Source organism: Leptinotarsa decemlineata, unplaced genomic scaffold (genome assembly GCF_025532065.1).
Source record: "Leptinotarsa decemlineata unplaced genomic scaffold, Ldec_3_MD MMD2_tig00000882_RagTag_RagTag, whole genome shotgun sequence".
NCBI classification, from domain to species: domain Eukaryota; kingdom Metazoa; phylum Arthropoda; class Insecta; order Coleoptera; family Chrysomelidae; genus Leptinotarsa; species Leptinotarsa decemlineata.
Genome location: NW_027412556.1, coordinates 9,584,525 through 9,608,574, shown reverse-complemented (window position 1 = coordinate 9,608,574; position 24,050 = coordinate 9,584,525). Strand labels below are relative to the sequence as shown.

The 24,050-nt window shown below is 39.5% G+C and overlaps 1 protein-coding gene across 1 annotated transcript in view; it reads right to left on the bottom strand.

Annotated features, from left to right (window-relative positions):
• The window catches only part of CadN (neural cadherin), a 796,050-nt gene that overhangs the window by 653,141 nt on the left and 118,859 nt on the right, over positions 1-24,050 (bottom strand). The window contains 6 exon segments of the mRNA XM_074174961.1: positions 11,932-12,121; positions 13,062-13,244; positions 14,646-14,835; positions 19,264-19,454; positions 22,759-22,950; positions 23,009-24,028. Of these exon segments, the coding sequence (XP_074031062.1) occupies positions 11,932-12,121; positions 13,062-13,244; positions 14,646-14,835; positions 19,264-19,454; positions 22,759-22,950; positions 23,009-24,028 (1,966 nt within the window).

Here is a 24,050-nt window from a genome sequence, read left to right as displayed (position 1 = left end):
GGCAACTTGAATGGCGATAATTAATTGGCACTACTTCAAAAAGATGTCATTTCAAGTTTAGCAGATTTATATCCCAATCCAAGAAACCCTCAAGTTCCAGTGAATACGATATGGTTTCAGCAGAATGGAGCACCAACATTACCAAGTTAATGTCCGGCAATACCTCGATACAACATTTCCCAATCGGTGGATAGGGAGGCGAGGATAGATTGAATGGCCAGCGCGATCACCTGATCTTTCATCATTTGATTTCTTTTTATGGAGATATGTAAAGAGCAATGTGTACAAAACTAAACCTTCAGGTTCGAATCACTCGAAAGAATGAACAACACTTGCGATTAGGTCGGTCACGCCTGATATGTTAAATAATGTTAGAAGACAGTTATTTGAGATCAGAATGTTGCCAAAACGTTCGCGATGAACACTTTGAACATCTACTTCGTTAACATCCATAGTTCTTTTTCGTATTCTACATTTCATTACGTTTTGCATTACATTTCAGTGTATTTTATCGAATTTCGGTAACCGCATTATTTTAATTTATTTTATCTTAATTGTTGCAATAAACTTGAAAGCCATAACATCTTTGAATAGAGAATGAACAGACCTTTCAAACGATGTATACTTCCTATTCAAAAAATTGGGGGTTGTACCTGTCATTCGAAGGGGGTTAAAGGTAGGGGTGGCATTTTTACGTTGAATAATGTCAAATTTCAATTTACATTTGACGTGTTTCGGAATTTGTTCATTTAGCCTAATGCGTTGAGGATTGAGTGTAGACTGAACCTATGCCATTTCTTCAGCGGTGGTTTAAGTGGTGCCTTGGTTTTATATTTCGATTAGAAATTTTGATCAATGAAATTGTTCATATAAGTCAAACAATTGAATTTGTTTTCCCAATGACACTGACAGTATGACGAGACTCATTGCTAACGATGAAATATAAAACCCCATAAGTGATACTTTTCAACAACTTTTTGAGCCCCTCCGTGCTGGTTTCAAACTACCTCCTCCACCTGACCGAAACCACGTGTATTTTTTGATACAGAATAATTTGATTCTGGAAAATCGAGCACCGAATTTGACGACACGTGATGAATGGACGATCTCTTTTCGAACATGATCAACTGATATTATTTGGAGAATATATTGAATTTAGCAAAATCCCATTTTGACTAGTGACATTGACAGTCATGATTGCCAACACTGCTACACATGCCAACTCCGAAATGAGTAGAATAATCATCTCCAAAAGTCGCCCAGTAGTTTTCATTTCACCTCGTCCCAAGGCCATATTACTCTAGTTTCCCCTGAATAGATTCCTTCAGTCGTACATTAACTACCATCGATTCATGTAGGTTTTCCTGTTACTGCTGCTGATAGTGATATCAGTTTGACTCGAATTCAATATACGCCCATAACTTGTTTCTATTTGAATGAAACTGATTGCACGTTGCTCATCTTAAAATATCTGATACGTTGAAAAATGTTCCGCGAGAATTTATTGCGTGGAAACAAAAAATGCTCTTCGTAGTCGAACAAATCGATGATGATTTGTTTCTGGTAGACATCATCTTCTGATTTATGCCCACTCTAATGTCTATGTCAAAATCGATCAGTTTCAAAACCAATGGAATTCCTAACTTTACTCTTTACTACATTGAAAATAGGAACAGTTGAAATACTATGACATCAGTCACGCAGTTGTCTTCTGTTTGAGAATACAGATGTATCATTGATGAGAATGATTTTCATAAAAACATTAGAATGATCCTTATTCGAGTAACGGCTTCTTCTTTACTGTGGAATCATTGAAATCAGTTTTAGTCGACTTCGAGCTGGACATTGTGGAGATTATCACAAGATCGCAAAAGAGATATTGTCACAGGCTGTACTCAAAAACGTTTTCTTTTTTTATTTCTGTATTCTAGTTTATTTCTGTCTGGTCGAGTGTTTCAATCGAAACTTGAGAGGTGCTTCTTTGTCTGTTCCACGCGAAGCTTTGACTAAAGAAAACATTCATCAAAGCACGGACCTAGAACATAATGGTGTTCCCAACGCTGGTGTTCCCCAGGGATCCATATTGTCTCCAACGCTCTTTTTATTGAATATCAACGATTTATTGGAAAAAGGAAGGATTTAATATATTGCTTTACTGACGACAGCACATTTGTTTCGTCATCTCATTTGGATTCCAGGAAATCGGCTACGGATACACGTTTTCAACGGCAGAAGGAGGTTGCTTACCTTAATGAGGATCTACAAATGATTTCAAATTGGGGTGAAAGTAACCAGGTTCAATTCAACGCCACAAAAACCCAGGTATCGGTTTTCTTCCATCTACGTGATGACTAATAATTTTCCTGAATTGAGAATTCAAACATGATATAAAAAAAACGTCAACAAACTCATAATATCGACATGAAAACAGATTCGGGAGAGGAAAAAAATTTAATTCTATTTGGCCATTCAGTGAATTTTCAGAATTTAAAAATCTATTACTTTCCAATGATTCCAACTGATTGAGTTTCAAATATTTTTTCTTCGAAATATACTACTTCATAGTTGTGGGTAAATTCATACCCCTGTGCAGAAAAAGTCTGCAGATATGGAACTGGCCTTTTCATTAAAAAAATTACTTCGATGATCTTTTGTTCTTTGGGAAAAAGTTATTCCCATTTGGCCAATATACTGTTTTGGGCAAGAACTGCAAGTCAACTTATATACTCCTGATCTATATAACACTGGAGTTTTACCTGTATCGTTTTTAATGAATTTTCTCATATTATTACATGAAAGGTAAACATTTTTCATTGTTTTTCCATATTTGTATTTGTAGAACATTTTGTAGACCTGAGAATATATTGAGAGAAACACCATCTGTTGACAGTGATTTTAAGTGAAACGAAATACACTAGTGTAAAATTTTTGATGTTAACATCGCCATAAATATCTATAACTGAATTGGTAATGTAATCAGCCCAAGAATATACGAATAACTATGAATAATATCTGGAATGAGTCTACTAAAATTCATAATCGGTCGAAAACTTTCACTGAAGCTGAAGAACAGTTTATTGAAATCATAGAAATTTGAATCCGGTTAACAACAAAAGAAATGCATGACTCGTTTCATCATGCCAGATTTATGATTACCATTACACGTAGATATGTGAATAAGAGTAAAGAGGAGCTATAGTCTAATCGTATGTATGCAGCGAACCAAAGTAAACTGAATACTGGACGAGCTAATTGCGATTTGGCTAAATTCAAAATGAAATACTAAACTATTGCAAGAAAGTATTAACCTTGTTTTATAGTTACCAGTTTGGAATATATATATATACCATTCTGTGATGAAAATCAAGAACAACCTTAATAAAACTTAGTGATCTGGGTAACAAATGATGATTGTGTCTTTTTTCAATTCAGAGAGACGAAACAAACTCACTAATGGCATTGCAAGCTCTCTATTTTCACTGCGGCAGAAACATAGTCTTTTATTCAGAGCCAAACGTGTTATTATTGTTTTGCATATCTATTTGCACGGCTACCAGAATTTACAACGTTCGTTTCAAAGAAGGGAACTCAAAAGAGAAATATTTTACAAATACACACTGTGTTTTGCACTGTCGGAGTTTCGTATTATTTCAGCGGGTGTAATGTTCCCGACAAATTGGTTATAAAAATGTAAAATTGCGGCTTGGAAGCGTTTAGAGATAATGATGAAAAAAATGTTGAAATCAACCTCAAATGTCTGCACTACTGGTGATAAAACCTGGGTATGTCATTTGCCAATAGAATATCTGCGATCCCAAATCATCCAACCTTCATCTACCTTTTTACCAAAGAGACAAAAGAAAACTAGATCTATATACTTGAACACTTCACAAATGATCTCAACAATCATACACTGGCGACATCTTTTAGCTAATACCATTTCCAAAATGGGACATGAGCCTGAACATTTTCAAAAAATATTTATCAACCGACGGATGATTGTAGTCATTGGATCGAAAATTGAATTCGTATCAACATATCATGTTTTTTGCACAGATTGCTCCAAAATGGATCAGAAGTCGGTCATCAAAAGAGGCCAGAAAGTACAAGAACCTACATACTACCTAGGCTGAAAAGTTTTGGGCGTAACACATAGATGGCACTAGTCCTATTGCATCCACCGCTTTTTCAGTTAGTCCTAACCTTGAAAAAAAGGCTATTGAAATTTCATGATATTCTACTCATAAGGTTGTGAGTTATTGTTCCAAGAGTGACACTACTCTCAGAACAATAACTCTTGGAACTTGGAACAATTTAATCTTCCTCTTGAAGATGATCACTTGGTGATCGAAACACGTGTCGAGGTATTGAAAATAACGATTTGGTTTTGGGAAAAAACACCAAAGGTTCCAAACAGTGCATCATAAGTATTACTCTTGTTATTTTGAAAATGCCTTGAAAATTATTATAAAGATTTCTTTCAGAAACAACAATTAAACGTTGGTTTGCTGACTTCAAACTTGGTCGTAGAGACACGGATGATGCAAAACGCAGTGGACGTTCAAATATGACAGTAACACCAAAAAATAAAAAAATCCTCAAAATCGTTTTCAATGATCGAAATGTGAACTCGCGTGAGTTAGCTACATTGTGAAGATATCAAAAGAACGTGTTGGCTTTATATTGCATGAGCATTTGACTATAATAAAGCTCTGTTCACAGATTCTTAGCAGTGTTTGGCCATGTTTGAATGTAACAAACCGAAATGTTTGCGTCGATATGTGACAGTGGATGAAACATGGGTTCATCACTTCACTCCGGATTTAACAAGATCGTCATCTGAGTGTAGAGCAACTGGTGAACCTCGTCCAAAGCGGCCGAAAACACAACAATCTACTGAAAAGGTTATGACCTCGATATTTTTGGATGACCGTGGTGTAATATTCATCGACTAACTTGAGAAGGGAAATAACATCACAGTATTATATAGCGTTATTGGAGCATTTGAAGGCCGAAATTGAAAATAAACGACCACACATTTTGTTTCATATAGTGTCATAAGTGATAAGTCAATCAAAACAATAGCAAAACTATATGAATTGAACTTCGAATTGCTCCCACATCCACCATATTCGCCAGATTTGGCTCCCAGTGACTACTGAAATGAAATGGTATTGAAATGGTAGAGTGGCGCTGGAATGATTGTGTGGCTCTTGATGGAGATTACGTTGATGAATGAAACCAATTTTGAACAAAAAACGCGTTATCTTTCTTACACTCGGGACTTTTCAGCCCATGTGTGAGAACCCTATTCGCTGCTGTAAGCCAAGATATATAAGTGGCAGATATCAAATATTCCGTGAAACCTTGGCAACGCGTCCCACGCAATAGGAAAACCACTCTATCCCGTCTACGGTTGGGACACATCATTTTTTCACAAATTTTTTCACTAAAATGAGAAAGCTGTTTTCCTGCCTGAAACCATACATATTTTCCATACAATTTTCAAAGTTTGCACATTTTGTCAGTAAATTTTCTGCTCGTGAAAGATTTTTCTATCATTTCGAATATCTGCAATACTTATTGAGATATTGACAAAAAAATAATCCCCCTCGTTTTTTCAGTGGAATTATGAATAACTTTTTAACTGTTTGTGCAAATTTTCTCACATCGTAAGTCACTCTGTAAAGCCGAAACACTGATAAACACTTTCGAATACAATCGAAAAATCTGCATTCAAAAATTCAAATATCTATACATCACATGTTGTAAAAAATACATCACGAATTTGCTCCACAGTTTAGCCTCATCCTGTATAATACCCCGGTGAATAAAAGTTGGAGGCCACATAAGTTCTGAAATGACAAAACAATAGATCCAGCTGCGGGAAATACAAACCATCCATTTCCTGTTCTTTGAAAAATCGAAGCTGAAATATATTGTGATTGCAAGCTTTCTCAAAGGAGTTCCAAAGTTCCCTTGGTTGGGTTGAATAATTTCCGGCAAATTTCCACCAAAGTTGTGGATGAAAACGAACCCTAGGCATATTGAACTTCTTGTTTACATTCAACCACTTGGGTCAAAACTTCAACACCAAGAAGAGTCTTAACAACTCATAATGCTGTGACATTTCCTGTTTTGAACAAATAATTCCGTCTATCGATCTGTCTTGTCAACAAAATAGGAGAGGAAATTGAAGCTTTAGAAGTTATTATTGACTGAGCTTTTTGGAAGCATTTAACTTTGACAATTGATAACGGCGGTCTGCCGAAAAAATCTTGGCTGTTTGTGAGAGTGTGCAGGAGAATCCGAGTCGCTCGCAAGAACTTGGCCTTTCGCAGACCACAACTTGGCGAATTTTGCGTCGTGGCTTGGGCCTGCACCCGTACAAAATTCAACTGACACAGAAACTGAAGGTTAACGAGCATAGGCAACGACGTGTGTTCGCTGAACGGGCTCTGGAGCAGTTGACAACTGAACCTAGTTTCCATCGAAAAATCATCTTCAGCATTGAGACCCATTTCTGGATGTATGGATACATGAACAAACAAAATTGTCGAATTTGGAAAGATACCAATCCACATGAGATCCAAGAGCGTCCAATGCATACTCTGTTTGAAAATCTGTTTTTCCGTTAATCTGCTGTCGCCCCCATACGAACGACAACTCTCAGGAGTTGAGAAACTTGTGCGAGCTAAGGACTAACGAGGTCTTACCTTTTAACGTGTGATTCCTAGGTTGCAGAATCATCCCAGCTTCAACCAGATAAATTATCTCGAGAAAAAAATCTGGTCGAGGCAGGAATCGAACCCACGGTCTTCCGATCGTGAGTCGGGCGCACTACCACCGCGGCCAATTCCAACGGTTTGGATTTTGAGCTGGCGGCGTATTTGGTCCATATTCCTTTGAGAACGACATTGGCCAAGCCAACACTATAGCGAGCACTATAGGTCGATGATTACAAACTTCTTTTGGCCCAAATTGGACGATCCGGACACTAACGATATGTGGTTTCAACAGGACGGCGATACGTGCCACAAAGCTCATGTCACATTGGATATTCTGCACAAGCAATATGAGGGCATGGTCATTACACGAGGAGGTGATGTGAACTGACCACCGAGATCGTGCGATTTGACTCCCTTAGACTTCTACTTATGAATTTTTCTCAGGTAGTAGGTGTATGCAAATGAGCCGCAAACGACAGTGGTCCTCAAAGCTAACATAACCCACGCCATCGATCAAATTCAGCCTGATTTATGCACCAAAGTCATGGAAAATTGGAAGCTTCAAATGCGATCCACCCAGAGAAGCCGTGGCGGACATGAAGTGGAAACTTCACATGGCACACAATTTTATCAATTCCATGTTCTTCTAATATGCAAATTTCTATATCATAACCCTCAAAGAAGCAAATAACAATTGAAAAAAGCTCTGGCAGCTAAAAGAGCAAAAAAATTCTAATTTCAGCTGAGCAAATCTTCGAAAAAACTAGGTTTTTTCCTAAGAATATTCCGACGAGAATTTAATTCATTCTGAATCATTCGAAATGGTAATAATAATGCGGGGACTGCGGAGAGGATGTGCAGCTCCTAGATGGAAGCATCCTACACCATCTGTATACCGGAGAGACGTATATCTACTTACCTCGAGGTGAAACACGAGGTAACAACAGTGAAGAACTCTCTTCGCGGCAATATGAGCATAAGGTCCGACAGATTCCGTCATCGGAAATGTCGGGAAAAAACAAAGTTTCTGCAACGAATATGCTTGCCGTTTCACTCTTACTCTACTCGTTTGGGATAGTGGAATGAACCCGACGGAAACAATTCGTCGTAGACTCTAAAATTGACGCATCTTCATAGGAGTTCGCATCTCAAATCGTCTGTTCCACGGTTATAATTCCTCCGAGGCCGTGGACTTTCGAGTTTGGAGTGTCTACATGAAAGAATGAAACTGGATTGAGCCTGTAAAGTCGCCAGAAGTTCGGGTCCCCTTCTCTGCATGGTCTAAGACCATGAGAGTGCAGGAATTAAAGCATTTCTCTTTAGGACAGCTTTCCCAGCAGCTCATGAACTCGGACTACTTCGATACCGAACGAGGTGACCACTAGTCTATCACCGAGTTGGAACCCGCTCAGTGAAAGGCCCGTATGAAATCCACAGAGGTCACTTCACTCTTGAGGCAACACAAGGTAAAGCATGGAATCTCCTTCAACTTCCGCCTTCTCTAGAGGGCTGAAGTCGGAGGAGTTTTTCATGGTCTGACAGGATGGTGACTTCAGCACCTTAGTCATCCTTAGTAGCGTGATGGGTGTATCGGTTCCTGCAGCATCGACCATCAGAGCAAAAAGATATCTGTTGTGGAGTTTCCAGCTCCTGGCTACTATCGTCTCGAAAGAGAAGAAAAAGCGGATGGTATATGAAGCTCCGCATACTCTATCCAGACCACTCTGTTGATATGGTTGTTCTGATTATTGGAGTCCTTGGTGGAATGATGCCCTTTCTACTCTCGAATCTCAATATCATGCTTGCCACACTGAAGCAAAAATCTTATACTGCGACAGGACGTCAAAGGACGAGAACATGCTGAAACGGGAACATGGCGGGGAGTTTCGTTTCCCTTTCTATAGTTTCTTATGGCGGGGCGCGCAATAAGGCAGGCAAGGAATAGGTCGCCCCCCCCCATAAAATACTGGCATTCTTGACTCACTGTATCACATGATTCTTGGACCCAATAGTACCTACCCAAAAATAGTCAATTTCGCCACAATCCAACATACTATCTAACCCTTTCTGGTTGTGACACCCCAAGCGTAGACTCGAATAGTAACTATACGAAGCTCGTTTGTGAGTTTTACTGAAAAATTTGCAATTATGGTACAATGAATAGATAAAACGACCGATGCTGAATTTCATGAGCCTCCATCAACACGATTTGTGGATTTCGTTTGAATTCCATTTTGAAAAGGACTTTATTTGTATTTATATGAACAAGCTAGCCATTCAGTCGTTCTTTCAGCTACAGAGGAGAGCAATCGACAGTTATACAATCGTTTTCAGTTATTATATCGTGAAGCGTAAATTCTACTCGACCCAGTCAACCAAGAAATTCAATCGAAGGGATTTTTTTCGAATCACGTCATGACCCTTTGAACATATATCCAGACGTATATTTTGTCACGTATTGAATTCCAACAACTTGTTCCAATCTGGCAGCATGCGTGTTTAACGTTATTAGTTCTACGGCCATTTTTAGAACGTCGAAAGTATACCGTTATTAGGAGCCCAACAAGTTGATGAAACTATCGAATTTCAGATTTATTCTGAAATCAAAGTAATCATTTTTCAATACATTGCTATGATCTGTCTGAAAATGTAGGTCGAATCTAATTCTGTGCATTTCCATAATATTTTGGTAATTAGGGTTAGGTTAGGTCCAAAGTGAGTGGGTTTATTCGACCTCCACCGCAACCCGCAAAGGTTTATTGTGGCTCACACCTATTCACACTCGACCGAATAAACCCAGCCTCTTAACGAAGCCGATTAGTTTGTATGATGAGTGTATTTTCAGGTCAGATTATGAGTGTACGGCTCTGCCGAATTCTAAACACCTGATTCGGTCCCCAGCGGGGCAGGCACAAAGTATGTGCTCTGCTGTTTCATCATTTTCCGAGCAGAAACGACACACACTGTCTTCCTACAGTCCGAGTCTCTACATATGATGATTCAAATGACAGTGACCTGTAAGAAGGCCTGTTAGATATCGATTAGTATCAAGTTTCGAAGGGTGAATGAACGCCTGGAGTAAGCCAATCCTGGAATATTCTGCCAGAAGTCCATAAATCTTCTTGCCATTCAGGTGTTCTATCTCTGTGCCATCTTTAGGCAAAGCCTAAAGCGATGCTAATAAAAGGTTCTGGTTCGATGAAGCTGCTTGCAGCACCTTTCTTTGCAGCCTCGTTGCCTTCCAGGCCAGTATGGCCAGGATTCCAGACCAGAGACAATCTGTTGAGTCTTCCTATCGAGGAGAGTCGATGTCAGATGTTGCTCGGTAGGAGCCAAGAGCTTCCAACGCCGATGGACTGTCCGAGAATATTTTTATTGACTTGTGAATGAGGTTGGATTCTTCACATCTCTCCGCACACAATTCAATAGCGTAAATTTCTGCTTGAAATACAGCCGCATAGGTTCCTAGGCAGGTTGATATCTCTGACCTGGATCTGCGACTGAAAACACCTGCACCAAAACCGGAAGGTGTTTTTGATCCATCTGTGAACCAACAACTATCTGCTCTTAATATTTTCTTCTCCCGGAATATCCAGTCCTCTCTAATCGGGAACAGTACCTTATAAGGCAGTTCGTAGTTGACAGTTGGAGGTATAAAGTCAGAAGTCATTTCCAGAATGTTGTGACTTCCGGTGTCAATCAATAATCTGTTGCGCTCTGCATTAAATTGATTTGTGCAATTGGCAATGTGCGCATGTCTATATGCAGTCCATCTAGCGTCTCTTTCCAGAAAAATGTGGAGAGAAGGTAGATCTAGAAGGATCTTTATGGCCGCTGACGGCGTGGTACTGATGGCACCACTAATGGCCAGACAAGTCTGTCTCTGTAAACCAGAGAGCTTCGCCAGGGCCGTTTTCTGTGAAGCCGTCGGGCACCAGGCAATTGCACCATAAGTAATCATTGGTCTGACAATCATCACATAAATTAAATGGATTTGTTTAGGACCTAACCCCAAGTTTTACCACAAATCCATTGACATGTCCATAGGGACAGTCTGGCTTTGTGTAAAACTCTTTCCAAGTGAGCGTTCCAGGTGAGTTTTCTATCAAGGACAATGCTAGTGCTTGTCATCTAGGATACAATGGCAAACATTTCAAATCGATAGCATTTACCGTTATCAAAATAATGGAAGAAAGAAACGATATGGATACAAATTTTATCAGAGACATAGCTATCAGCAAGGGGTTTTCTTCAAATATAGTCGGTAATTCAATTACGAAACGTACATTTATGAAGAATCTTCCTGAAATTGCAAAATGTATTGTCCTCCGTATGGACCTAACGGATGAATGATGATGATATATGAAATGAGCTGCGAGGACTGTGACAAAAATATATCGTCCAGACTGAGCGAGCCACTGAGCTCGTTTCAAAGAATACAAAGCACCTATCCAACTCCGAAGACTAGAAAAATCTAGGGTAGGTCAACACGCTACAGCCGTAGAATAGATAACTATCTGTGGTCCCAAGCTGAGATTATCCACAAGGAGAAAAACTGGTTTAAGGGGAAGTTTGAAGAAGCTGCATAAATGTTGTCCAACGGCGCATTCAGCTAAGCTAGAGTAGAGATATGCAACATATCATGAGGAAAATAGCAAGCGGGTAAACGGTCTGTTCCCGTTAAAGCGGTAAAGCATAGAGGGAAGAGGGGATAGGTGGAAGCGCTCGAATGACGTGAAAATTGAACGTCGTAAAGCAACTTGATTTCGAATCATATTAGAGTCATATTAGACAGTGGAAGTCTGAATTAGTCAAATTCACCAAGAAACATTGGTAACTACTTTCAAACAAAAGGAGTAGATGTTAAAATTCTGAGAGTACTATAGAGAAGATTTCAAGGTCTTATAGATAACATATTCCTCGGCTGTCAATGCTTCTGGAACTGTTGTTTTTATGTTCCCCTCATTTTTCAATATCCAAAGAAAGAAAAATTATTGTGTTTACCTATAACATCTCTGCTTCGAAACATTTTCGTTGATGTTGTAACTATTCGTCGTTTCATTATTTTGTGTTGCTTTAAATTTGTATTCATTATTTGTTTTTTGTGTCTAATTTATTGATGGAATATTGCATCTGCCAATAACTTCGGAAATAACAAATACTCAAATGGTGAAATGCATTCTAGTATGGCCTTCTCACTTACCTGAATTCGGTTCGTTGTCACTGTTCGGTCTGGCAGACGGCGCTCCGTCCCTGGCCTCGATTTCCAACGCGTACGCTCCCTGCTTTTCTCTATCGAACACCACTTTCGTGAAAACTTCGCCGGTCTCTTTGTTAATTTCAAAGAAGTCCTTTCCCTCGTTACGAGGAGAATCGACGATGAAGTAGTAAACCTGAAAAATTCAATGACGATAATGAGGGTCGAGGAAAGATAGTTTGGAGAACTATTGGACTTTTCTGTTGAAAGTGCAGAAATAGATTACCTTCGGACTAATTTACTTTCTCCGTTTGTGGGTTCAAGTGTGGAGTAGACGGAGTAAATGGAAGAGCTTTCAGAAACTACTTTTTTTTCCGAACAGATAAGTGCGCCTCAGTTTGCCATTTCATTTAATTAATGGTCAACGTTGATATTGTCCATTTCTCACATTGTGGTGGTGAATCCAAAAAAATTCAAAGACAAAAATGTCTTTCAAAGAACATTCACAAATATGAACTTATTCAATGTCAAAGAATACAACGTGTATCCAGTTATGCAAAATTATTTCTAGGCCCGGGCATGTTATTCATTAGCCTGGATATGGAAAAAACCCAGCACGCTGAGCCCATTGAACATTTTCAATTATTCAATCACTGTTGTCGTTATTGATAATCAAATGAGAGTTGATACGTTTAGTACACGATAGAAACCAACTATTCAAAATATTTTATATTACAAAGGTACAAATTGAATTCACTTAGGGTGAAGTGAGGGCCCACGTCAGTCACGCCGGTATTCAGGCCGGAGTGATTCGGATAACAACATAAACCCAGAGGTGTTCCCAGTACGAGAGGACTCAAAAAACGAAGTATTGTTTATAAAAAAATGTGCGAAAAAACTCAGATACTTCAAGCAAGATCACTGCGCCCCCCGAGGAAGCTGTTGTCAATTACTTATAGAAGGAGCCTGGCCAAATACGCCCAAGTGGAAAGCAACGGTCATTAAAAAAATATAGAGAGAAGTAACTGATCTCTTTTTGCATTATAAAAGCCCTTCGTCCTCCATCAAAATTCATTTGAAAGGATGCAGCTACGACTCTGGTATCGTCAAACTTTTCTGGATGTTAGTTAACTTACTTGATTATTAGGAAACGTTCCGTCTTTGTCAATCGCGTTGACTTGAGTGACCTTTGTCCCGATCGGTTCCCCTTCCAGTACGGTTTCTTGTTCTCTCTCGGTAAACAACGGAATCTCGTCATTCACATCTTCTAATTGAATATACACAGTGGCCTCAGAAGCGAGTTGTTGGGCCCCGTTGTTCTGAAACAAAGGAATAATCACAATACTTAACTCATTCAGAGTCAACACTTTTTATGACAATCGCAAATGAAAGGGATATTTTTGTGAGCAGGCCAACGGGACGTTTTTTACTGGTTGAATTACATAGATCTGAATTTTTTAGTTATACACATGGATGTTATAAAAAATAGGGATATCTCGGCAACTGTCAAGAGAAATCGCGAAATAATCTTACTACCTTCATAAGGAAGAGTTGATGTCGACTCGTAAATCGTCATCCGGGAATCAACAAGAACCTCAAACCATTGATATAACAAATAAACGACGGTATGTTGCAAATCCAACCTTCGTCATGAACCGACAAAGCAGAAATCACTTGTTGTACCTTTGTCCATTGTTTATTATGAATCTCCGATGATTTTCGGAAAAATATTTTTTTTTAATTCAGCTGAGTAGGGAGGGTGAGTGTAGGCTCAAGGCATTTAGGCCACATGTGACCCATTGTAAATCCTCCCGAGGAGTTGTCCTCCTAGGTCATCGTCCATCCTGCCCTTTCCAGGAAGCTCCGGACACTCGCATAGGACATGCCTGACAGTTTCATCTTCCTGTTCACACATCCTGCAGAGAGGTGTGTCCACTAGCCCCATATTATGGAGGTGTTTCCTTAGTTGACAGTGGCCAGTCAGAAATCCTACTGTTAGACGTAGGTTTTTCCTGGTCATCGCCAGATATTTCTTCGTCGCCAGCTTCCCAGGGTCGCCCAGGGTGATCCTGACAAGACTGCATTCTTTGATTCCATCCCATCTCTTTAGGGATTGAACATGGGTGTGACGTTTGGCTAATTCCCCAATTGTCGAAGTCATCAGGCCGTAGGTATCATTGGGTCCTAAAATTCTTAGTCCACCCACTTCTTTGGCTAAAAAATCGGCAATGCGATTACCTTTACTCCTGTCGTGGCCTTCAACCCACCTCAGGATGATGTTATCTACCGAGGCTTTGGCTAAATCTCGGTTGCCCTCTAGCACTAGCCATGAGATAACACGTTGTCTGTTCAAGGCTAATAAGGCTTGTCTACTATTAGTGCAGATTGTTAAGTTTTTGTCAGAAATTCCTTTCCTGGTTATTTCTTTCGTGGTGATTGAGATACCAGCCAGTTTTCAAACTTAGAGAGAACCTGATTCTTTTGAAAAATATCAAATTACATTCGTACAAATCAAAAGTGGACTCAATTTAATATATTTTTTGCTTGCAAAGTCAGAGTTGAAGTATGGAAAAACTGAAAAACTTACAGAAAGAAACAGATAAAAAAATTGAGTGAATGATATTGTGTAAAGTTTATTCACTGTCAAAAATTCAATTTCTGAGTAGGTATAAGTATCGGTGCTTTCAGCAGCAATATACACCTAACGTTCATTAACTTACCTCAACCCGAATTGTCAAATTGTACTCTTTGATGGTTTCGTAGTCCAGTGGATGATTGACCTTTATGTCAGCCCACGTGAAACCGTTGTCAGGCCTTTGCTGCAAGTAGAACGTGTGGAACTTGTTTGTCTGCGCTGTAGAACCAGGCATCAGTCGGTAGAACACAGTTGGGTTGTTTTCGATGCCGGAACTAGGCAGAAAAAATTGAGGAAACTCTCTGGTTGATTTTCAGAAACGATAATGTCCTTACCAAAAAACCTATTACGTGTATGGCGATCAAAAAGCAAAAACGTATTGAATACATGGCTTACAAAAATATATATCAGCCACATGCAAAATTCGCGCAGAGGGTCATGACATTTGATTCATAAACTACCAAAATAAATTTGGAAAATAGTTGTTTGCAAAACATATCATGGGGGTCTGAGCACCACTATCCTGTCGTAATAAGACAAATCCTTCAATAATAATATTATTCTGGGGTGTTCTAGTACTCTGTAAATAAAGTGTTCCTCCTGTAAATGCAAGAATCTTCTTCGCACTATTACGAAATTTATGACTGCTATCAGTTTCCTTTCAATGAATGAACATTTCATTATATCTGAAATATTTAGACGGTGATTCAACGCCTCAAATTCATATTTGAACAAGTTGGCCGATATTCTTTGAAAGGCATTTTCTGTAGGGGTCTCAATATCAACTACTGTTTTTAGGATATACAACCTTTCACAATCTTTCTCTAGTTATCGACGTTTCGGAAAACAATATTTTTCCGTTTTCAAAACCCGAAATCCACTCTAAAACTTTTGCCCCAAATTGTGATAGCTCTAACTCTTTTGACATACGTCTTATGAAACACGTCTTTGACGTAAGTCAAAAGGATTAGAGCTATCATAATTCGAGAGAATAAATTGTATGAATACCCCAACTTCAGAACCCTCAATGATCAACTAGAACTAAGCAACTCTCCCCTTTTCAATTTGCGAATTTTGACAACTAGTTTAGAATCCATTAGTAACTGGAGCAATTCACATGTAGTGTTTTTATATAAATAGTTGGTAATTTTGATATGTTATAGGCTTTGAATTGTTTTGGTATTGGCAATTTCGGCAAAATTTTTGTTAATTTAGGTACCTATTGCAGGAACCTAAAGGACATTTACCATATCATTGTATATTTTAGGATATGTTTATCAAAATGGGCTAGTTTACTTGAAAATTGTTCAATAAACCAAAACCTATCATAACCTATCATAAAAATCTGATTAGAAATTAGACAAGTTACTTTCTTCATTCAATATTGGATATGAATATATACAAACTAAATTGGTCATCAAAAGAACCTATTTTATCATAATTTTATCATTAAGATTAATCATTACATAGAATCTCGAAACCGACTAAAAAAATTCACCATGTCATGACCCAACAAAAATATAGGTATGGTACATGCAACCACCAAAAATCTATTCTATTTCAGATACGAGGCAATCAAATTCAAAAAAATCGCCCAGACAATCTAGAGACGATCATGCAAAAATGTTTTGAATGCCAACGTATCTTTTGTTTTCATTGTACGGGTTTCGCCAAATCGAACTTGTGTGTAAGTGTGTGTACTTGCCAAATAACGATCTTGCTGTATGGCAACATCCAAAGCAACCACTGCCATCTACAGAAGAGAGGAAGGACCCGTATGAACTACACGATCAATACCCCCTCCACAACGTCAGGGGCATTGATCTAGATAGTAAAGCCCAGAACCAATCGAATGTGTTGCAGTAGTTGCTCAACAGATGGTATCAAAGTTATCACTGATGGATTAAAAACTAATTTCTAAAAAAATGATAGGTGACATGGGTAGGTGAGGGTAGCTGAATGCTGTTAAAGGTGTTGCTTCATCCCTTAGCCCCAAGCTCAGTGTAGTTAATGCGTGTGGTGCAGGCTTCAACAACATTCAGCAAGTTGAGGAATTGATATAAGGGAAAAATGAAGGGACTACACACCCAGAAAGAGCTACATTAATTGATAGAAAACTTATGATGATGACGGTATTGAACTCTTGTGGTAGATTCCTCCAAAATACATTGCCTGTTGAATAAAAAATCAATTTCAACAATAATTTACTATTTTCTGAAGGCCAAACTGTTCCAAGCGAGTCTCAATTAATTGAATAACAATATAATTCCATAGAGGCTTTCTTCAGTGAGTTTTGAATACGATACTCTGAAACAAACCTGAGTAAAGAGTATATTTTCAGAGTTGGAAAATAAAGCAGGTTTTGCTTCAATTTCCAGGAACATTCAAACATAGAAATATAAAAAACAGAAGCAGCCAAATTATTTTTTAATGCATTTTTCGTAGCCACTACTCTCATGTAAATCAGGATAAGCATCTAGCAGTTGTCTATATAAATTTTTCCAGATGTTTCCAGATGTTTCCAGATGCAATGAATATAATTCACTCTATGCTCAAAGAGGTTCAAATTATTCAACTCTTAACTGATCATGTATGTATGCGTGATTGTGTGAGAGACATTCAGTCTTCAATGATATTATTTGTCCTGTTATCTAGAAAGATCACTTGCTCTTTTCTAGAAAGATTTTAGGTTTATCCCACTATCAATGTCTGGTATCGTTGATAATACTTTTCGTCATCTTTTTGAAGCCATCTAGGAGAATAAAGGGCGTCCAGTATATCCATGACTGTTGACTTGGCGAATTTATCTTCCGCCGATTCACACATGATATCCCATGAATTTTATCACGTGATTCTAGGCGCATATCAATCTCTATTACCTGCCTAACTCGTCAGTCGGTTGGGAATATGTTCTCTTGGGAAATAATGACACTCAGCCCGAGCACATAAGGCCCTGTTGGATTTGGAAGATATCAATGTAGAGAAGAGCTTGTCATATGGCACTTGAATCCGCCGTAAAAGTGATTTAGGAATCTATAAAGCTCCATGAATGCAAATTCATGTTTATGGAAATCTCAGCAATCAAACTATTCCAGGAATAATCCTGCGGTACTGAAATCTTTTCATGGATTGAAGCCTTTACTTGCCTCACTCCACCATTCACGTCATGAATAATGAAGTTTGATATAGATTTCTGAGTCTCTGAAAGCTCTAAACGTATGAGAAAGCTATTGTATAGCGAAACAAGTGTCGCGGTTCTTTGTAAAACCCTTCATAGTAAAAATCAAACATTAACTGGAATAATGAGTTTTTCAGATCGCTACTCATTTGAAAGCATCAAATTGTATATTTGTTCGATTTCTAGATTCATTTTTTATATTTCTAAGGCCTTTGACCCTGTGTGGGTTTGGTGGCCAAACTTCGATGCTATGGCTTGTTTGTATGATTCGCTAGCTTCCTGAAGGAATGTTCCCTGCAAGTGGCCGTCGATAGATATGTCTCGAATATTGGTGTTCCCCAAGGATCTGTAATGTCTCCAACCATCTTTTCATTATATATCAACGTCGTATTGGAAAAAACCAAGAATCCAATACATTGCTTTGCTGACGACAGCACCCTAATTCTAATCTTGGCTGTGGATACACATCTTTAGTGGCAACAGTAGGCTGTATATCTTAATGAGGATCTAGAGGTGATTTCGAATTGTGGTTCAATTCAATGCCACAAAAACCCAGGCATCGGTTTTCTCCAAAAAGATGAATGTCTCCAAACCGGATATAATAACTTCAGGTCTGACAATACCACTTTCTGCTTCGATAAGTTTGTTGGGGGTTAAAATGAACACCAATATGTCTTGGCACAACCATGTCTTCGAAATTGCACAGGCTGCTTCTCAAAACACTGATCCGAACCAAAAAACTGTACACATCTCAGCAACTTTTTATAGTTTATAAAGCTCAGATTGTATATAAGGAGCTCTGCCTCAAAGCGTACCCTGAAGCTGCTGGATTCCATCCAGAAAAGAGCTATCCGCCTGATTGAAGACACGAAAATCAATTGCAACCTTGATAGTCTGGAACATCGAAGAAAGGTTGGAGATTTGTCTCTCTTTTATAGATTCTTTCACGAGAGGTGTTCAAGTGGCTTGGCACATTTGATTCCACCAAGAGCGGTACATATCAGAAATAAGCGACACACTGTGGCTGCTCATCGTTTTGAGGTTCAACGAGGTACACCTCTGTAAGAGGTGTACCTGTCTAAGAACTCTTTCATTTGGAGAACTGCGATTATGTGGAATAAACCTCCTGAGAGTGTTACTTTCGCAAAGGCACCGGTCTTAGAGCGCATCAAGGATTTTCTGTAGTGCTTGTGTTTTATCCCGGAGAAAAAAAGCAGACGAAACGTATGGCAGTTCAGGTTCCGATCGATCACAACTTACAAGCGGGGCTTTTGTTCTCTACGATTGTTTGACACGTTTTCCAAAAAAAATTGAAATGAATTCGAATGTATTTTGGAGGAATCGTTTTGCTCCGCGACTGAAATGACAAGAGGGCACGTGCTGGCCCATTAATTTGGGTAAAGCGTGCACAAACAGACGAGACGGGCACCGTATAGCTTTCGTGCTGCTAAACGGTCACCGCGCCACATTGATATCAATTATTACTGAGAGACGCAGTACATAAACGGTACTTCGAAGCACCGACCTGGCCTTCACTGACACCACCTTGGCCCCAACCGGGAAGTTTTCCCGGATGAAGATGGGGCCGTAAACTGTGTGGTCCCAGACCGGAGGGTTGTTAGCGCGGTCCACAACATCTATCTGGACTTCCACAGAACGGGAGAGAGGAGGATAGCCTTTGTCTTGGGCGGTTGCCTCTAGCTTGTAGGTCTCTCGCTGGATCGACGCGAAAAATTATACACCAACATTACGATTTCCGTGGAAAAAAAAGAAAATGATTCGACAAGCATTCAACATTACGGAAAATGAATCGAGTGCGAAAACCGCTCGATAAAATGTTGAATGAATGTAGGATCGAAGGTAAAGGGCATGGGCGAAATATGAAGTGCAATGAAATCCTCATATTACGTACACACCCCGAACATAGAAAATGGAGAAATGGATAATGGTCTGGTAGTATGGACTTCCTAAGGCTGACCGCCGTCCCGAGCTGAGCCCCATCGCGAAGCCCCCCACCCTCGAGCCACGGGACCGCGGTCCTTGCCTGTATACGCCTCCTTCTCGATACCAACCTGGCCTTCACAGAAGTCACTACAGTACCCACTGTGACATTTTCTTTGATGTGAATGGGGCCGTACGAGGCGTCATCCCATAATGGCGGCTTATTGTTTCTGTCAACGACGTCTAATTCTATGTCCACGTCCGCGTAGGATGGCGGGAATCCCCTATCGGATGCGCGTACACGCAGGCGGTACCTGTCTCGCTACATATAAAACACGAGCACGGTCAGGTCAGGTACATGGGACAAACCAAACAGAACACACTCAGTCAACGAAATAGCGAACCAAAATAAATATATAACTATAACTCAATCACACAACTGAACAAATCAAGAGAAAATAATATACGGAGAGTCGCCGAAAATAATGACTTTTCTTTCAATTGGTGCCGTTATTTTTCTTGATCGGAGCACCATCACACTGGGACTGTGTTTTGGATTACGAAATAACGGTTCACTCTCGTTGAATAATCCGCAAAAATATGCTTCAAGTTCAACGTTCGTGATAAAAACTACCGCGACATATGAAAGGTTTTTCTTCAATATGAAAACACCCATTTCTGTGAGGATGCTTGCTTTATCATCAGTTCACAAGCAAAATGGTTGCAAGAGTTCATCGATATATTCCAACATTTTAGTAGAGAAAAAATCGAGTTAAAAGTCCATCAAAGTTTAACCAAACATAACCACATAATCATTTCATCCAAAAACAGAACTTTTATTTATCAGTCACCGTTTTCTTCTTCATATCTGCCAGATTTCTCATGTGACGTTTGTCACTGCTTGGAATGTAGTAACGCTTTGTGACTATGTTTGGTTATGTGTAGAGTTCTTCAATAATCGCCTGAGAAATACAAAGAAAACTCATTAAGCAAGCAGAAGATTTTAACGTCGAACCCTTGCAGCCTGTTTACTTTAATCCCTCTAGGATTCGGAGCTCCAGTTAACAAGCAAAATGTGGATTACATTTATGTGATCACACTAATTCATACAGCCTCGTTTCCATCGTCCATGTTACCTGAAACTTTCAAAGTTATATTCAATAAGTCACCCATCCACGTCGTAACACCAAACATAAATAAATAATCTTTTTTCGTTATGTCACATGGAAAAAGTTAGGGAGATACAAGATGGTGACTTTTAGATACCAGTCTGTGAAGATTCTTCTAAGCATTTGTTGTCCAAGTTATCTTAGTTATAACCATATTTGCCTAACAGTTGATTGAAAAATTACAAAATCAAGCATAACTCGAAGCGAAATGGAATTAAAGTTGCAGTTATTTACATAAGAATATTGAATTTTGTGTGAAACAAAAACCAAGACTTTCTTTAAAATCTATAACTTTTTGCCAACCTCGGAAACATCTACTTTGGTGTTATTAGTGAATTTTATATTTACAGTTGCCAAAACACAGTCCACAGTGGCTGTCGAATATGAATTTGTCTGAAGATCATTAGCTTCATACTGTCAAAAACTACAGCCAAACGCGTTTTTCATCAAGAACTGTGCTGTATTGTCACCAATTTACTTACTGAATAACATCCCTGTTTCCATGGTCGGAGGTTATAGTGAAACAACAGAAAGAAGTGCAATTAAATGAAACAAAATAAATCAATTGAAGGTGCACTCGTCAGTAAGCCACCTAAAGAACGTGAAGTAATTTGAAAAATAAAAGTCAGGAGAATCGTTTTATGATTTCTGAAAGTAGATGATTTTAATTTGTGACAAATACGACAGTTTACAAACACGACAGTTGACATTTGACAAATTAGACAGTTGGCAAATACGACAATTGACATTTGACAAATACGACAGTTGACAAATACGACAATAGTCTTCATCTGTCATTTATGTCTTGTGAACATTTTACACATTAAATTATAATCATCTACTCTCTACCAATATCAAAAAGACTATAATTTTCAACGCCTGAAGCTTTTGAATCTATACCCGACTGATTGGTCTGTGAAAACCCAGTTGTTTTTGACTTTAAGAGATAAAAGTGGAAGTACGGCCACTGACGAGTTGCATAAATAACCATATCTGAAAAAAAACTTTGAAGCAGGCATGACATGCAAAAAAAAAACGTTTAAAAACTCGTGAGGGCGGGTCGGGAGCAAGGATGTGCAAAAAGTCTTATATTTTTCTTGGAAAACGACCTTCAAAAAACCGATGGACGTTTATTTTCATAGAAGAGTTAGTACGCCGCCCCATACACAGGTTAAAAATGTCACAATGTCCGGAAGTGTCGCAAGAGAAAACGTTGCCCCCCCGGGTTTCAAAAATCGTCCCCCTGCGACACCTCTGACCAAAATCTTTAAAGGGTTGATTAGTATGATGCACCTGTAAAAAATCACTCAAAAATCACATCACAGGCTCAAAAAATCATTTCAACAAAAATCTCGTGTCTCCATTGTCGGCGAACAAAAATCCGTCCGGCGGCGGCGGCCAAAAATGTCGCTGAAGTAGCACCTGGCTTCAAAAAAAAACAAAACAGCGCTCCTTGCTACTCCAAAATATGAAGGTAACTGAGTATGTGCTAGACCTGTCAGCAGTATAAGACAGGGGAAATGTTATACGTTCTGAAAACTTCTTGAGTCACATATACATAGTCGAGTCTTATAATGCTTTCAGTCCTGTCTAATATAAAACAAAGTCTAAATCAAAGTACGATAAACTTCTAGTAAAGATGTTTATGCAAGGTGTGCCGTATAAACGAACTCATTGAATGAAAGTTTACAGATTAGTGCAGCCGATCAAATCAGATCGGCCAGAGCAACTCAAAGTAAGGTGCGCTGAAAATGATGAACAAAGAAGCAGCTATGTCCAGTCGTACCTAGTCTTCGGCCCACTAGGATCCGGATTAGATCTGCCCAGGTCACTGAAACGTCAATACTCATACTCTCGCCCATTCACACCATATTATCCTACCGCGATTCGCGAAGAGTCATCATACTTACGTCCAGAGGTTTCTTCAAAACTATCCAACCTGATTCTGGTTGTATTTCGAAATACTCCAGATCCGCCGCGTTGGATCCCGCGTTGAGGGTGTAGATTATGGCGCCGTTATTATCGGCGTCCTCATCTGAAGCCGATACTCGCAGGATGTTCGTTCCTATACTTGCGTCTTGTTTGACGTTCTCAACGTATTTCTTGGAAAAACAGATCAGACATGAAGAAGGTGAATCGATTTTCCTACTCTGAACATACCTGTCTATCGAAAAGCGGAGGGTTGTCGTTGACGTCCGTAATTTCAACAGTGAACGAACAAACACCTTCCAAAGATGGCTCGCCTTGGTCAGTCGCTTTCACGGTAACAGACACAAACTTCCCATCGTCCCCTTCCCTGTCGAATACTTTGTTGGTCGAAACTTCGCCGGTTTCCTCGTCCACAGTGAACTTGGTTCCCTTCTGGTTGGGTTGCTGCACGATGGAATATTTAACCTGGCCGTTGACTCCCTTATCTTCATCAGTGGCATGGACTTTTATAACGGGCGAACCGTTCGGAGCTCCTTCTTCAACCTTCGGGTAGTAGGTACCGCAATCCTTGAAAATAGGTTTATTGTCGTTTACGTCCGTTATGAACACCACAACCACTGCGGTACTCGTGTGAATGGTAGAGTCGCCGTTGGCGCAACACGCTCCGTCGTCCATAGCCGTAACGTTCAGTTCGTATTTGTCCCGATCCAAAGAAATTGCTTTGTTGTGGAGACGAATTACACCCGTGATTTCTTCGATGACGAATTGGCCGGAGCTGGTACCACCCCCCACGAAACCAAACCGTACATTATCGCCATCTTTGTCAGAGGCTACCACCGTCGTTACCAAAGTGTTGGGTCCGGCATTCTCATCAACGTTCGGGGTGTATACTTGCTGGGAGAATTTTGGCTCCTCATCGTTTTTGTTTTTTGTGTATACGCGAACAGTTGCCGTACCCGTTTTAGCCGGTTCGCCTTTGTCTTTTGCAGTTACCACAAATTCGTAATAAGCGTTGTTGTTGTCTGCATCCAGCTGTTTGTTATTCGAAATGATACCGGTTGGATCCACGCTGAAATGATCATCTGAAACTGAATACTCGATTTCCGCGTTTGTGCCGCTATCTGCGTCCATAGCTTTGACCTTGAGAATGCTGGTGCCAGGTGGGATATCCTCATCAACGTTGTGGGCTTGGTAGTCGGGTAACTCGAATTTGGGAGCGTTATCATTCACGTCTGTTACTCTTATTGTTAACTGAAAACAAACAATGTCGAAC